This window comes from Epargyreus clarus, unplaced genomic scaffold, assembly GCF_041222505.1.
Source record: "Epargyreus clarus isolate Ecla_fem2 unplaced genomic scaffold, WU_Ecla_fem_2.2 ptg000029l, whole genome shotgun sequence".
Taxonomy (NCBI): Eukaryota; Metazoa; Arthropoda; class Insecta; order Lepidoptera; family Hesperiidae; genus Epargyreus; species Epargyreus clarus.
The window spans coordinates 12,049,685-12,066,544 of record NW_027332235.1 but is presented as its reverse complement, the minus strand read 5'-3'; the positions used below and the strand labels follow the sequence as shown (position 1 = coordinate 12,066,544).

Sequence of the window (16,860 nt, the reverse complement as noted above, 5' to 3'; positions counted from 1 at the left end):
GTCAACTATCAATTAACAAATCAACTAATAATAATGATATGTGTTTGTCAACAGTGCAAAGACTTCGAGAAGGTGGGCGCCACGATAGCGGTGACGCCTTGCGACGTCGTAGAGGAGGCGGACATCACCTTCTCGTGTGTGGCGGACCCTCAGGCAGCTAAGGAGGTGAGGGTTTCTCTATATGATTGAAGTATGATTTAAAGTTGGTAGAACCCTTTGTGGTTCGACTCCGGCGGCACCACCACCACTCCTATTTCTACCTAATAACAGCAGTGTTAGGCGCGGCTGTGTTCCGGTTTGAAGGGTGTGCTCAGGGAGACAGACTTTTCCGAGGCGTTCCAGCTTAGTCCTCAGGGGTAGCGGCGCATCTGTGGCCGACCTTAGGTAGAAATATCTAATCCTATCTGGGGTTGATTACAGATGTCCATGGGCGGCAGTAGCCATTTACCATCAGGTGGACTGCACGCTCGTCTGCTACTCTTATATTATATAAAAAATATGGTGATGGTGTGAGAGAGGGTTGGTATTTACCCCCTTAGTTATTAAATTAGTATGAACGCACGACTTTTGCTGCATGCATCTCAGTTTATACAGCTTCGTTTTAAGTCGTCATTTTTTGTGGAAGTTGCCATCTAATATATTTCAAATCATAGAGAGATTGGAAATCATGATGTTTCCTCAGTGAAGCTAGTGATTATATCTGATACACATATTACGCGGTGTACCCTCTGTGTCACCATACATGCCTGACATAAGGTACCGGATTCTATCACTGGTTAGACAGACATCTGAATTAAATGTATCAAGGCCTTGTCTTATTCATATTTGTGTTAATGATACAACACACGTAATCCTCATGCGAGTAGATTTTAATGCTTTACCTGAAATTTATACCTTTAGGCTAACAGTGGTTATTATCTGTAATCTATTCAGATTGCCTGTATCCCACAGGGCCACGGATCACGGCACCGTCTGAAGGTCGAGCCATTACGGTATTAACTTGGCACCTGACCTTTCCGTCGTGCCCTTTTGATACTACGCATTAAACCATATTGTTTTCTTACCTTTAATCCGTAGGTGTGCTGTAACTAGCGTTGATTGTTGGTTTATATATTACTTGAGTGGATGTGTTATTATACTTAACTTTATACTATTCACGTAATAAGATCAGGGAATCTATAAATGTATGCGATGTTGATGTGTATCTTATTTTTTTGACCTTATATGATTAAATAATTAGAAATTTTGTCAGTATATGTGCATTGGCAAATTGGAAACTGTATGCAAATATTTGTATGTACCAAGTATACTTAAAAAAATGAAGGCCCTGTTAATCTTGGAGTGTTAGGTAGGAGAGGTAAAGCTAGCCAAAAAGACGTCCGTATTGCAGTATTTTAATTTTTCATATTTAGCTGAATTTATCTTGCCCCATTTGGTGACTAGACTGAAATGTCCGCTGATTTTTGAGGCGACTATTTTTATTCCACAGTAGTGGTAATGCATATATGATGGGCCTCAGTTAGTATTCCTGTTCTATAGGGAGTCATGCACGTTCACTTTTGCCGTTTTACGTTGACGATGCAATATAGAACGTCTTGCCTGATGAATGTAGGCCTACACTCAAAAGGGCGTGGCATTATATTAGGTTCCGATCTAGTCTATGTTTGTTATAAAAGAGGAACAACTTCACAGGAAGACGTCGCTACCCTTCTCCTATATCGTTTTCTTTAGTAACAAGATGACTAATGACAGAAGAAAATATTATAAAATTAACTATTAATTAATAATAATATGTTTGTTTTATGTATCAGATGGTGTTCGGCAACTGCGGCGTGTTGCACTGCCCTAGCCTGGAGGGCAAGGGCTACGTGGAGATGACGTCAATCGACGCGGACACCTCGCACGACATCGTCGAAGCTATCAGCGGCAAGGGCGGCAGATATCTTGAGGCACAGGTATTTATCACATATCATATAAATATTAGAAACTATATAACTTAGAATATCTAGATTAAAAGGGATTATATAATTTTGGAAGAATGTTGGTCTTTTTGACCTTTATAGATAAGACATTACCCACATTAGATGCCATTATGTTATCTAGATTAAAATGGATTATATAACTTTAAATAAATTTGGAAGAATGGTGGTCTTTTTGATCTTTATATAAGACATTAGCCATATTAAATGCTATTATGTGTGGCTCAATTTGGAGATGAACGGTGAACTAGCAAGCTACGTTCTGTTTTATTCGGATTTTCATTTTAGGCCTGTGAAGGCTCGTTAGGCTTATAGTGCCATTTATTATAAATGTATGACTTGTTTTGACACCTTAATACCAATAAAAAGAAATTGACATCATTCACCCACGAATACATACTTTCCTTTACTAATACTCACTGGAACAGTAATAAGAAGTATACTTTAAGACTTCCCTAATAGTGAGGAGAGAACCATGGCCAATGGTAGTTGTGAGGCAGTTATAAGCTTTCTTTATATATAACTTATGTAGGGAGGATGGAGGTCCATGATTCCAGTGACCCAGCATTAAAATTGAGACTATTGTAGATTGACAATGATGACGAGGAGGAGATTAAGTAACGTACTGACTTACTAAGTACTAAAATGCTATTTGTCTTCCAGATCCAAGGATCCAAGACGCAAGCGGAGGAGGGCACACTGATAGTGCTGGCGGCGGGTGACCGAGCGCTGTTCGACGATTGCCAGTCCTGCTTCAAGGCGATGAGCAAGAACTCCTTTTACCTTGGTAGTGGTCCGCTCGTCCGGTTGCCGGCCTCGGAAACTTGGACGTTGACAGTTACACGCATGTTGTACTCCGCGCCAAAATGCTAGTCCGCTCTGGGGACCTACCACCATCTTTTAAAACCATTATAGTTCAGGAATCTTATTTCAATATTACATCAATATTATTTTGTTTCGTACCACGACCTCCTTAAAACAGGAAAATATTCCGTCATGTGTTGCGCAGTTGAACAAACTTAAACCCTTATTCATTGTTCGCTTATTTCCTACAAAAAAGTCATGAATAATTTTGACCGACATAATACAAAACTGCTTATTGTAATGATATAAAAGCAATCTTACTTTAACGAGGTCGTGGTACGAAATTTGAATGTATGATTAAAATAATATTGTTTTAAGAGATGGTAGTAACCCTCCCGAAGTTGTTGCGCGCAGGTGTAGTCAGAGAGCCAATGCGGTCGAACACAACTACAAGCATATACTCCGTAGCAACGTAAGGACACACTAACGTAGCTATGTATCCGCGGGCGAGAGCTGAGATCTACAATTTGCTGTTGCGACACGACTCGCTTCTATATTCAGAGTGGACTAGAAGTTTGGCGCGGACTCTACCAGTCTACTGTGTTCACCTACACGTAGTAATATTGGGACTTTTACTAGAAATTGGTCATTAGGAACCTCGTCAAGAAATTATTTGAAAAGAACATTTATAAACCGAGAACATTTACTTTCATTTTTTTAAATAAATTAACAAAATAACAAGTAAACAAATTATATAAATTAAAAGTGGCAGAGTAACGTTCTTTACAACAATCAGAAATTTAATCTTCTTCACAATCGATCTTCTTCACCCTTTTTATATATTTACTAGCTGACCTGGCAAACGTTGTGTTGCCATATAAATAAAAATGTTAAGGGTGCACAACCCTTATCACTTACGGGTTTGAAAAATAGATAGATTATTTGAAACTGCGATGGAAGCGAAGTCTGTCGAATCCAATGTGAAACATTCCAAAATCCAAAACTACTGACGAATTAAAAATTAATAAAAAAAAACCTTTTCCCACGGACTAAATTGTAAATCTAAACCATTCTCGAGTCCCCTTGAACACACACAACAAATTTCATCAAATGCAGTCCAGTCGTTTAGGAGGAGTTCAGTGACATACACACGCACATAAGAAATATATATATAAAGAATACGTCCATCCACGTTATTTAATATCCTCATTTGACAATTAAATTTTCTATCTTCTACCGTCGTTCCTAATCGAACTTATTTGTATTCTAGTATTAGTACTAATATTAATATTGGTAGCACTAGTAGTGAATGTTTGCAATGATAATATATTTTGTGTTTTTGTGTGCAATATGGTTGACCGAGTTGTATGAATATGTATGAGTTCAGTATACATTATAGTGATAGTCGGGGTCTGATTTTGTTTGCACATTTTTCTTTGTGATACACAGGAAATTGTAGAATTGTACAATATATTTTTTTATTGTTGAGTGTGAGTAGAGTTATGCATGTTGAGAAATTTAGATATGTTATGATGTTTTGATAGAGTATATTTGAGATAAAAGTTTAATTTATATTTTAGTAGCATTAGTGCAGGCTGTTTTTTACTTTTTCAAGCATGAAAATACTGAGTAGTTTTATAAAATGTTTGTACATCAATATGCATGATTTTATGTGTAAATGTATGTATGGAAGAAAATATATCAGTGGAATATTTTGAACACTTTATTTTTTGTTGTAAAATTTAGTTTTTTATTTGCTTTACGCTTTTTATTTTTTATTTTAACTGTCAACGACCAAATCTGATCGCCGATTTATATATAAGAAAATTTTAAATAATTATTAACTATTTCAATAATATATATTGAAATTATTGTTATACTTACGAATTATATTATACTTACGTCTGAAATTTATCCAATTACGAAATTGAAAGAACATGTGCACACATATATTTGCTGTGCACAAATATTTCAGTTTTTATGAGTAGACAAATTTTGCTAAGTCAAAAACTTGGTGTTTCTACATATGGCTTTTAACAGGAATTTATTATATTACTGTTGCGTTCTTGTTTGAAGGATGTGATGAGGGAGATACATTTTTAGGAGGGGTTTTAATCTTCAGAGGTAACAACACATCTATGGAATATCAACTTCATTAAAATTCTATTTGGGTTTGATTACATAATATATGTCTATGGTTGGTTATTATTTAACGTCTGGTGAGTTAGTGCTGTATTTAAAAATCTGTTATACTTATAATTAATTATGTTTAAGTACGCAATACAATACTATCGTAATTAATTAAGTAATTGTGTATGTTACTAAAATAATCTATTATTCAAAGTGTTTCAGTAACATGACTACATTCCCAATAGATTTTGACGTCTATTTGGATTTGTTTTATTACACCTGCAAAGGACTCTCAGAATGTCCGAACTTAACCTATTTATAAAGTTGTCTATAAGAATTTATTGTGAAATAATATTAATCAGCATTTAGTAGACTCAAAATATTTTTTGAAGCGCATCGAAGAAATAGGATAAGATATATTCACTGTATCCATATTTTCCAGGCGATATCGGCAACGCGTCCAAGATGAACTCGGTGCTGCAGGTGGTGGGCGGGGTGTCGCTCGCGGCGCTCGCTGAAGGGCTGGCCCTTGCGGACCGCGCGGGGCTCTCGCAAGCGGATTTGCTAGATGTACTGGCCCTTACGCCGCTCGCGTCGCCGCATTTGATACTGAAAGGGCGTGGTGAGTTTATGATACTTTAGGTGGTGGGCGGGGTGTAATTCGCGGCGCTCGCTGAAAAGGGTAATTTTAATGCTTATAGGAACAACTTATTTAAGAATGTTGAACATTTGCATGTTAAATAGCGTTTAGATTATGTCAAAATAGTGCAACAGTTAAAAGTTAAATAAGTTCGTTTAGAAGGTTGTAGAACCTTTTGAGGTTTGACTCCGGCGGCACGGCTCCATAACAGCATTGTTAAACGCTGGTGTGTTCCGGTTCGAAGGGCCTAATAAGAGAGATATACTTTGGCAAAGGGTGATCTCCCGCCGGGCTAGGTGATCATGCCCGGGGAGCGGCTGTACACCGACAGTCTCAGTTCGGAGCTTGTATATATGCAGGATATTTAGAAAACTTCGATAGCGTGATTCAGAATCCTCGTGGCGCCATCTCTTGTCGAGTAGCGGGAGGTCGCCACAATACTTTCTTCAGTTCCAGCTTAATCCTCAAAAGAAGTGGCGCATCTGTGGCCGACCTCGGAAATTTAATTATTAGGAATATTTAATCTTATCTGGAGTTGTTTACAGATGTCTGTGGGCGTCAGTAGCTACTTACCACCACCAGGTGGTTTGCATGCTCGTCTGATACTCCCAAATGTTAAAAAATAACTACTTCATATTAATTGTTAATTTAGTTATGTCATTTTGGTACTTTTGTACCAATTAATTGCAGCAAACTTGTATGATAATATGGTATCATTAATTTTCTATCACATAAAACTTTATATAACACGACCTCAAAGCAAATTTTTTATCAAACAAAATATTAACACGGTAATCGTTTCGCAGCGATGATCGAGTCCTCGTACTCGACGCACCAGCCGCTGACTCACATGCAGAAGGACCTGAAGCTGGCGCTCGCTCTGGGCGACGCGCTGGAGCAGTCGCTGCCGCTGACGGCCACCACCAACGAGATCTTCAAGCACGCCAAGCGGCTCGGCTACGCCAACCACGACGTGGCAGCCGTGTACATCCGCGCGCGCTTCTGAGCGCCGCCGCCCGGCGAGCCCTGGCCGCCCTGCGCCACCTGCTAGCGCCGCTGACTATACCTACACACACGCCCGACAACACGAGATCCTCGAGCACCACGACCTGCTGCTGTGTACATTCGCGCGCGCTTCTGAGCGCTGCTAACTACACACATGACTAGAGAGCACTACGACGTCGCCGCCGTGTACATCCGCGCGCCCTTCTGAGCGCTACTAACTACACATACGAGATTCTCGAGCACAACGACATGCCGCTGTTTACATCCGCGCGCGCTTCTGAGCGCTGCTAACTACACACACGTGATCCTCCAGTACCACGACTTGTCGCTGTGTACATCCGCGCGCCCTTCTGAGCGCCTCTAACTACACATACGTGATCCTCGAGCACCGCGACGTCGCATCCGTGTACATCCGCGCGCGCTTCTGAGCTACGCCACATGCTAGCGCCAATACTCCACGGAAATCGTACAAGTCGTAGGCTAGTGCTCGAAACTCGGCCTGCAATGAAACGCCCGTTGTTAATAATCGATCTATTAAACGGACAATATATTAGTAATAAATGAGTAGGGATAGCCTTGAAACTTGGTCTATCAACCCCATGTATGCAGGGATTTCTAAAGTTATGTGCGTATTAAAAATATATTACTATCATTTGCTGTAATGGCGAAGAAGGGCTCACACACACCTAATAGTTCTTAGAACAGTTCTCAAAGGTGTGTCAAGACTATAAATTCATCAGTGCCAGATGGGTGGGCTGTGACCTAAATCGCTCTCATTGTGAAAGGAAACTCGTATCCAGTAATAAGATAGTCGTGGATTGACGACGATTATACAAAGTTTGCCAACCAAAGATCGACATTTAACAAATTCCTCACATTATAATATAAAAAAATACTATTGATGACGTGTGTATGAAGAACTGTCAAATGTCAAGCCTTGATGCGCAAAACATTAGAAAGATCGTTTATTAATAACGGGCATAAGAAACACACTATACATGGCGGATAATGCTCGGATACCGTCAGATTGTCGTATATATTTTGATGTATAAGACGATGATGTATAAGATGTATAATACTTATTCAAACTTTCTTTTAAAATAAAAAATTGTGTAGGACAGATCTTCCTTCAGTTATGGGGAAGGGAAGGGGAAGACTGACCAGTCTTTAAGAAAAATTGCATATGTCCATGTAAGTCATTCACGGGAAATAATATTTTCCGAATTCCGGATATCGGACTCTGCAATTATCGGTTTCATGTGTAGTTTAAGCTGTATATCTAAAGTGCGGTTGTGGGTGTGGTGATCGATGCGAACGTTTCCAAACTATTCCGTTTTCAACGAGCCTGCTGTCCAACGAAGATACTCGCAGGTTGCAAACATTCTACTAAACAATAATAATTATTCATTAAATGTGTAGTCGTGACAATGTTGTTTTTTGGATAAATGTTATGTATCAATTCAGAACCTTCTAAGTGGAATAATTTAGTGCGTACTTGTGGAAAGTGTTACGCGAACATTGTATAGTATTTCAATAAATAAATGTCTTAAAATAAATGTAATTATTTTAATTGAAATGCTTTTCTTGTATTCGCTGGCTATTGAAACAGATTAAACGCTCGTGATTCGCTAGCACGACGCTATGAGAGGTTAGAGCGGAAGGGCTAATAAATCTTGTACATACTAACACTATAGAATCTTTAAATAATGTGTAACAGATGATCCCTAATTTCAAATCCTGTTAAATCATTTCTACTGACAAAGAAATAACTCTGTATTAAGTATTGTTTTCTTAAACTATTTCAAGTGACTTTTATAAAACATTAGAGCAGCAAGTATATGATGACCAAATAATATTATATATGTAATAATATGTACTTATCTATACAAATATAAACGATGTTGCCTTAGTGTAAAAATTAAAAATAAATTGTATGATAATATTCTTTATATTTTCTTATTCACTGTCCAAAAGCGTCATCTGTGAGCTTATATTCTTATTGAAACTTTTATGTATGTTCCGTTTTAATATCAAAATTCGTATATCTTCAATATTGAAGCAAAGTCGGTTGGAATAATCTAGATGCACTATAGATCACATCGTAAAATAGAAGTAATAATATATATATTTTATTTAAATAATAAATCCTGCTGACTGCGATCTGATTTTAATATTGAGCTATGATAATGAGATTGTACTCTCAAAAAATTGTAACAAATTGTTGATGAGAATTTGATTTTCATTGTTATTCGTACGTGTTTCTAAACGAGAAATGAATTTGACCAGCTTTTTATTTTAATCAGAGCTCGAAACTTAAAGATTTTGTCGCGTAGTAATCAAATAGTGTAGTTATTTAAGATATTTTAGTAAATATGGACAAATGAAATGATCACAGACGTTGTGACTTAGTGTGGGTAAGTGTGGACTCTTTACTCTTGTTTAAGCACCTTATTTGTAACGTTTACTTTTAAGACAGTAAACTTATTTTATCATTGCATTTCTGTTTAATTTTTTAATCTCGAATTTTCACGTATAAAAAATAGTTGACATTGTAATTTATCTACTAATGTGACTCATATGTCGTGTCCATCGCTATCAGATTTTAGATTTTAATCGTTAAGGCCTTTTTATTTTCACACATGTGTTCGCCCGAACGCGTGTCACACAAGACCGCGTGATTTATCAACTGCAGTGCCTTCCGGCCCGAATGCGTATGACATGCATGACAGGAAACATTTCTATTAAATCGTGTGCTTATGGATCATATCCGCGCGCGGAAACATCCGCGTGACACGAAAAAGGCCCTTAGTGTGACGCGGCTTGAACGTTTTAGAATTATGATTTTATTATCAATTGTAATCTATGACTATTCCGCGACAACTTTTATAAATGTGTAGTAGGTATTATAGTATCGATGTCTTACAGATTACTCCCCTTTTACTCTATATTGTGGTATAGGTCTTCTAAAACTGGCAATAGGAAACCCCATTGTTAGTAAGCTTATAGTTGCAAAAAGTTACGATTTCGTATTAAATATTTGAGTAATTATTTTCTGCAAACTTTAATTGTGGGATAAATTGATCTTGGTAAAATTGCTAAACTGATTTCTCTATGTTGTGCGTAATTGATATTTTTTGTCGAAAATGAAATCATTACTTTGAACGGATCAAAATTGAATTAATATATCTTCATTATAATATTTATAAATCTGAGTAGTTTCAGTATATTTTTATATTCAGATTCTAACATTAATGTAAGTGTTGTATGTTTAGTATAAAATCTGTTTTAGAAGTGTTTTGTTCGATGATTATTGTGAATTGTGTCACGCTCATCTTTTAATGTTATACTGTAATTGTCTAAAGTACTGAGTAAGTAAGAATAAATGTATTAGCACATTCAAAGGACTTTATTATTTTCTACGGTTTCTAATTAACGAGTACTATGAAGTATGTGTCGCGAAGGTTTAACATTAATTTGTGTTTAGTAGGTAATTAAGGAACATAATTTCTCTTAATTGCACATAATCGGTGCGCGTTAAGGGTTTATCTCTGGATTTTTAATATTTATACTGATCATTTTGCAAAATTAATAGAGGATTGTTTATCAGATCTACTTTATATTTAAAAATAAGAAGTTGACATATAATACCAAATTAAACGCGAATTTTTGACGAAAACGATTGTATCTTACGAATCCGCGTGATTTTAGTTTGATTTTTTTTTGGATAAGTAAAGATTTCATGTCAGATTAATTTTGTAAAATATCGGTCTTTATGATAGTTTGTAAATGTTGTAAGATGGGATAATAAAATAAATGAATATAAGTTAAGAGTACGTCGTTTTATTTCACTTTGATAAATTGAACGCAGAAGTATACGAATTCTGTTTATAGTATTTGAGGTCGAGGGGATTATGATTTGATGCACCTTTCTATATTTGTGCTAAATTTTGACTGAGAATTTTAATCATACCACAGTATAAGTATCTATACAGTATTTTATCTTCATACAAACGCACGGAACGCAAGTTATACCTACGCGCCTCGATTTCGGTATGCACTCGGTATGCGAACAATACCGCTCATCACTGCGCTAGTGTGCCGCAGTGATGAGCGGTCGGTGTTATAGTATTTAGGCAGTGACTTTAACAATAATATAGCGTGTAATAGTAGGTACCATCATGACTCATTCCTTTTTTTACATATTAGTGTTTCGATTTTTTATCAAACAAAATACCTGGATTCACAAATAAAAAAATGGATAGGACGGAGGAAAAGGACATACGAATGATAATTTAAAAAGCTTTCAAAATCTGTTCTCATTGAACATGAACAAATTATAACTCCACTTTTCCTACCTACTAATTTGCAAATTTTTATTATAACTTATACTACGAGTTACAATACTGTATAGATTCTTATACTGTGATCATACTGAGCCTTATTTCCGTTTTATTTACTTTTCGAAAGGGCACAAGAAACTACAGTAAATGTACGGCGTTATGGCGTACGATATAACAGAAATCTCACGTGTTATTTATAAACCTATTTATAATTTGCCGGAAGATTTAAGCCCCACTCGCATTCTAGATGAATAATAAGTGGGTCCGTGTAATTTATGGTACCGTAATTGCAGATTAAAATCACGAAGATTAGACAAATTGCTTCGGTTACCGATCAATCAAAGCAGTAATAGAATACAATCTAATAAAATGATACATATACATACATACAAATGTATGATTACATGAAAGCATTTAAGTACAACGTTTTGGTAAGTAGGTAGGTTGCCAACGTAGTAAACTATGAATACACAGTACAAATGAATAGTAATGGTTATTATAAAAAACAAAAAACCATGGTAGCTAACGCAATTATTATTGCTTGAAATTGCCTTTATAATAATCTGTCTTAAAAAGAACAACCACGAAAGGGTAAAAACTTTGTAATGCCATTCCTCGAGACCGAGACTTGTGGTTGCTTGGATTACATGATTGAATGAAAAACATTATAAAATATTTAACATTATTTTCATATTTGCTTGTTACAAAAATAAACTGATTAGACAAATAACATTTCTAAAATCTATTAATAAGTTTGGGTTGATCCTTGGAGGGTAATGGTCTAATCGTACCAGGAATGCAGCCATCAAGTGCCTATAATTTGCAATATTGCCTTGAAATTTGATTTCGATTTAACGGCAATGACCTTCGGAGAGCAATGCAAGTTTACGACAAATTAGTGGTTCGCTAAAAATACGGTAGCGTGATTTACGTCGCGCGGTCACGCCAGCGAGCTGCGGTAGGGATGGCCGATGTTCTATTGAGCCTGTCGACATTATAGCATTACACATATTTCTTAGTGACCAAAGTGATCATATAGGGGATTTGCTAGCGTACTGTTCATAGTCTTACCTGACTTTTGTATTTGACATCTGTATATTTTTTTCGGTGCAATGCAAGAAAATGGGGCTTGGCGAACTCGATACGAGTACAGCCACGAGGTCTACCAAATGTATGATGAGCCTAAAGTTGGACGCCTACGATGGGCAGGATACGTAGAAATAATGGGTGAAACGAGAGTACCCAAACGTCTTACAGATGAGACCACCTTTTTAATCTTACTTATTCCTTATGCCTGTACCTATGCAAGACTTACAAACACTCTTATTATAACTGAATAAGTCATAATTAACTTACATATCTATTAAGTATTTTCAAATTAGGTACCCAAATGAATAATTCGACGTTATTTTCCAGCGATCGCTCATCTCTACCTGCGGCTAGCACGAAACATAAAAATTGTATGTACGGTCTGAAACTCGTATACTTGTAACGAGGTTTACAAGTCAGGGGATCATAACTGTTGGTAACTAATTCTACGTGTAGAAATATTCTACGTAAGAAAGAACGCGATATATATCTATTTTATTTATATGCTTTACCAATATTATTAATCTTGATTACTTAATTTGGGATGGATTTAGAATCAGAATAGCATGTTATATTCAGAAATGAAGAAGCGTGTTGAAGTTGTAGAAACCTGTGCTTCGCCATGGGATTAATTAAATTGTAAGACTTACTTATTGCATTAAATTATTGTTTTTGTAGCACTCCAATTAAGAATCTTTGCATAGTACTCGCGTAATGATTTTACTCACATATTATTTAGTTATAACGGAGTTTCCGAAGGACTATGTAGTATCTCCCATTTTCCTATGCTTATAAGTTTCGAAAAACACGCACTTCATAGTTTTTGAAAGTCGATAATCCTAAATACCGCAATCCAAAAATGTTGAGCGCCCCACAAATCACGGGACATGCAATACTGCGATAACTCCAAACTTAACGAAAGTAGCTTGTAAGGCAAATTAGGAAAAAGGCAGTCTAAATGCCGTCTTTCTTATGAGACATACGCTATTACTATTATTATAATATTAACTTTGTATGGCTATTTTGCAGTCAACTTTATGCTCTAAAACTTTTAGAATACTAAACTTTTGAGTGCTCGCTCGCGGTGTTATTTTAAAATCGAAGAAAAGTGACTTACATAGAGAATTTAGGAGTGTAAAAGTATAAGCTACCTAATAAGAAAAAAAGACAAACAAGGTTTATTACAGATATTTTTTATAGCATAAAATCCTTTTTACACAAATTGTGAAGGTAATGTCTCATGTTTAAAAAAATACGTTATTAATCATGTCACGATTATTGTAGGCATCGGAATGTTTATTACTTTAGTTTAAGCGATCTTTATTTATATCAGTAAAATTGTGTAGAGTGAAAATGTCGTTCCTAACAGAATATTTCGATGAATATCGAGCTCATCCCATCAGGAAAACTAAAATGTAAGAAGAACGGATAAGTATTTTGATATCATTATGAATTGTTTGTTTGAAACTAACGATATTTATCAAAAGTGGATAGTGTTTAATAATTTATTAAACTACCGTTTAAACGGTAGAGCCAAGTGTCAAAGCACCTCCGCCACATCCACTTGTGCGACAGTGTTAATCGTTTTGGTTTGAATATGGTAAGGTAGAGACCCATAAGTCGTTTCAACTTAGTCCTCAGGAACAGCACATTAATTGGCCTACATAAGATAAAACTTCCATCTACCTCTGTTTCTATTATAGGTGCCGGCCAGAAAACCGGTGGGCCAAGCTGGAAGGCCAGTGGCTAGACCCTCGTGTGGGTTCTGAAGATGTAAGTTACATGCATAAATACTTAAGCCATTACATAAAATGTGTTTAGTAGAGGTAAAGAACTATTATTATAATTAAGGTCATAATAATTCATTAATTACAGTCATAGATTGATATTGATTGCTTTTGTTTTATATCTTTCTCTTCTGGGAATAGGTCATCTCCACAAGTGGGAGAAATCTGGAGCACCATCGTTTATTACATATATATGATTTGATATAGCTATTTGGTAATGGTCACTTAAAAATATAAGCACGTTTTTTTTATCTTAAAGTCGATTTTTTTATTGTATTGCCGCTAAGATTGCAGGTGTAGGTCCCCATGTCCTCGGATTATGAATGTATTAGCTTTATGTGTGATTTTTCCTTTAGAAAGCGTGGACCGAGGAGGAGATCGAGCGATTCATCAAGGACACTATGAAGAGTCTGCGCGGCCAGTCCACATACTTCAACGACTACTGTGCACATCTTTCGCAAGGTATCGATATTTTTTATTCAATCCATACATCCATCCGTTGGAGACCGTAGTAGATAATTTTGTAGTTGCTGTCCATTTCTGTCATTTAATTTCTTACCCTCCTACGCCATGTTTTTTCCTAAGTTTTTTTAATAATAAATAAATGTTGTTACGGATTATCTTTCGGTGTTTACCTATAACAATATATCCGTTGATGAATCTCGTTTTAAATAGTAAATATTAGGTTACTCTTATTTTTTTCGTTTCAACCAATGTCATAGAAAAATGCTGTAGTATCTAAGTTAAAAGGTGATAAATCATTACACGTAAACGTACGAGAAGTTACCTACGTCATTTATTATTTAGTTTTATCGGTAATTATCTAGTTATTAAGATCTAATCTTAGCCGGGTCTGGTTTAGTAATGAAAACATTTCACTTACGTGTTATATTTGATCCGTAGCGTTCATTTTCAAATTTATAATGCCAGCAGATAATTATTTTCTATTTCGTATCTTAATTATGTTGGGAGTAATTGTATTTTTTTATATTAAACGAGTAACAGACGAGCATTCAGTCCACCTTATTGTAAATGTTTACTGCCCATGGACATCAGTGTAATGAACACCAGATAACATTCAATTTCTACCTGAGTTCGGTCACACATGCGCTACTCTTGAGGACTAAGCCGGAATGCCTTGTAAAAGTATGTCTTCCTTACAACATAATTCAAACCACGACACAGTAGCGCTTAAAACAACTTTTATTAGGCTGAAATACCTAGGTGCCGCTATATATAATATTAGGTATAACTGTAGGCACATTATTATATATAGCGTTTTCATAAATTTCAGAGTTTAAAACAAGACCATTCAAGCCTCGTCCGAAGAAACGCATCCCTTGTAAATCAGAAGGCGTGGTGGAAGCGGAGGCTCCACCGCCACCGGCGCCGAAGCTGGCCATCAAGGACACCGAGCTGATGAAGGTGGCGCGCGAGCTCTACGAGCGGGACATGGACAAGCCAACACTTGAGCCTCTGCCCACGCACTTTAGGAGTTAGTTTGTTTTGATCTTTTGGTTAGGATAGAAGAGTTCCATATCCTCTCCATTGCCACGTTGTTGTTGACTGAGGGGAACCCAATGCAGAGTTTCCTCACATGAAAAAATAAAGGAATCAAGAGTTCCAGCTAGTATTGTATGGGATGGATTGCAAGTTTGGTACGTCTGTTAAATATAAAAAGTTAGATTAAGTAGAGAAGGAGTCACAACCACGATCCATTATATCACCTATATATCCACTGCCAAGGAAAGGGAAGCAAGCTAATGTACTTAAATGTAGTAATTAATGTTATTTACACAAAAAAAACGAATGTTATATTATCTCTAATACAGTCAATACTTTTATTTTCCAAACTTTCTCATATCGGATGAGTTCAACAAACATGGTAAGTATTTAAAATATAATGGTCCGAGAAGAGATATTATGATTACCGCACCATATTTTCTTAGGCATACTAGTTTTGGCACGATGTTTTTATTGTAGATAATAAATAAAGTAATAATTTAAAGATAAAGTAGTTTTTTTTTAGAAAATGAGATATGCGTGTTTTGGATATAAATCTCAACTTTTCAGCGCAATATTTTAAATAAGCGATATTAAAAGTAGGCTAGACTTAACTAATAATAATGTAGCATATATAAAATTGTACTCGTATTAATTTTCAGTTCTCGGCTACGTACGCCCCTGCTTATTCAAGACAGACATAACAGAGTATCAACACAGTACGGCGCGACTGGCGTATGAGATGATTCGTGATGATCGCATACCACGGTACTACGCGCATAACGGCTGCAGGCCTCGCTGGGGCCTCCCGCCTGAAGGTACCAGGCAACCAGAACTGGACGGTGCTCCGTATGACGGCGAGAGGTTATATTAATGAGCGCTACAAAAGTCGAAAATAAAACATTATGAAAAATTGCCAAATGTAGGTAAACATGAAGATACTAGGCATTCAGAGCTGTATGGTGCTCTATATGAAGGTGAGAATTGTCTCAATGTGACCTTGAAAAGTAGTAAATTGAATGATTACTCAAAATTGTAATGAATATAAAGTAAAAATGTATTTAAAGTTAAAAATACCTCGCATTCAGAGCTGGATGGCGTTTTGTATAATGGCGTTGTTGTTAGTATTGTGTTGAAAGTCGAAAAGTGTAAGACCCCAACCCAACCCAAGATTCCAATGTAAGGATTCAGACATGGCTATGATATGCACATAAAGCTGCTATGTGGAGTTACCAGGAAGTCACATGCATTAGAAAATTAAAATGTTTATGTTGTAATTCCAAGAACTTCGATTTGATGTTCTTATTTATTTTAAAACATTCCTACATATTTATTTTACAACATTGTTTTACAATACTATTTTTTTACTCATTTCTGTTTTTCGCCTACTTTTATATAGGAACATACTCGTATATTGCTTTGAGTAAATTAAACTTTTTAGACCAACTTTACATGATTTTCTTTGTACTAGTATGTGGCACTTATTCTAAAATCCTCATCCATTATATCGTTCAGAATCGCAAAAATGGTTTATCTATTGTATTAATTTCGGCGCATTGCTTTTTACAAGTGGACCAAAGAGT

The 16,860-nt window shown here is 36.2% G+C and overlaps 2 protein-coding genes across 4 annotated transcripts in view; both read left to right on the top strand.

The window, feature by feature from the left end:
- Positions 1 to 7,609, top strand: part of Ndf (Nucleosome-destabilizing factor) — an 88,921-nt gene extending 81,312 nt beyond the window's left edge. For 2 of the 3 annotated variants that reach the window (XM_073089261.1, XM_073089259.1), the window contains exons 8-12: positions 55 to 165; positions 1,812 to 1,955; positions 2,643 to 2,769; positions 5,356 to 5,535; positions 6,360 to 7,609. In XM_073089261.1, the coding sequence (XP_072945362.1) occupies positions 55 to 165; positions 1,812 to 1,955; positions 2,643 to 2,769; positions 5,356 to 5,535; positions 6,360 to 6,559 (762 nt within the window). In that variant the 3' untranslated portion in view covers positions 6,560 to 7,609. The remainder of the gene's footprint in view (positions 1 to 54; positions 166 to 1,811; positions 1,956 to 2,642; positions 2,770 to 5,355; positions 5,536 to 6,359) is intronic. The other variant, XM_073089260.1, reaches the window with a different exon arrangement.
- Positions 7,610 to 13,310: 5,701 nt separating this feature from the next.
- LOC140754519 (uncharacterized) lies at positions 13,311 to 16,209 on the top strand. Its single transcript, XM_073089546.1, has 5 exons — positions 13,311 to 13,402; positions 13,691 to 13,760; positions 14,131 to 14,236; positions 15,069 to 15,269; positions 15,940 to 16,209. Exons 1-5 carry the CDS (start codon positions 13,341 to 13,343, stop codon positions 16,149 to 16,151), a joined length of 651 nt encoding a protein of 216 aa, XP_072945647.1. The 5' UTR covers positions 13,311 to 13,340; the 3' UTR covers positions 16,152 to 16,209.
- Positions 16,210 to 16,860: the final 651 nt, after the last annotated feature.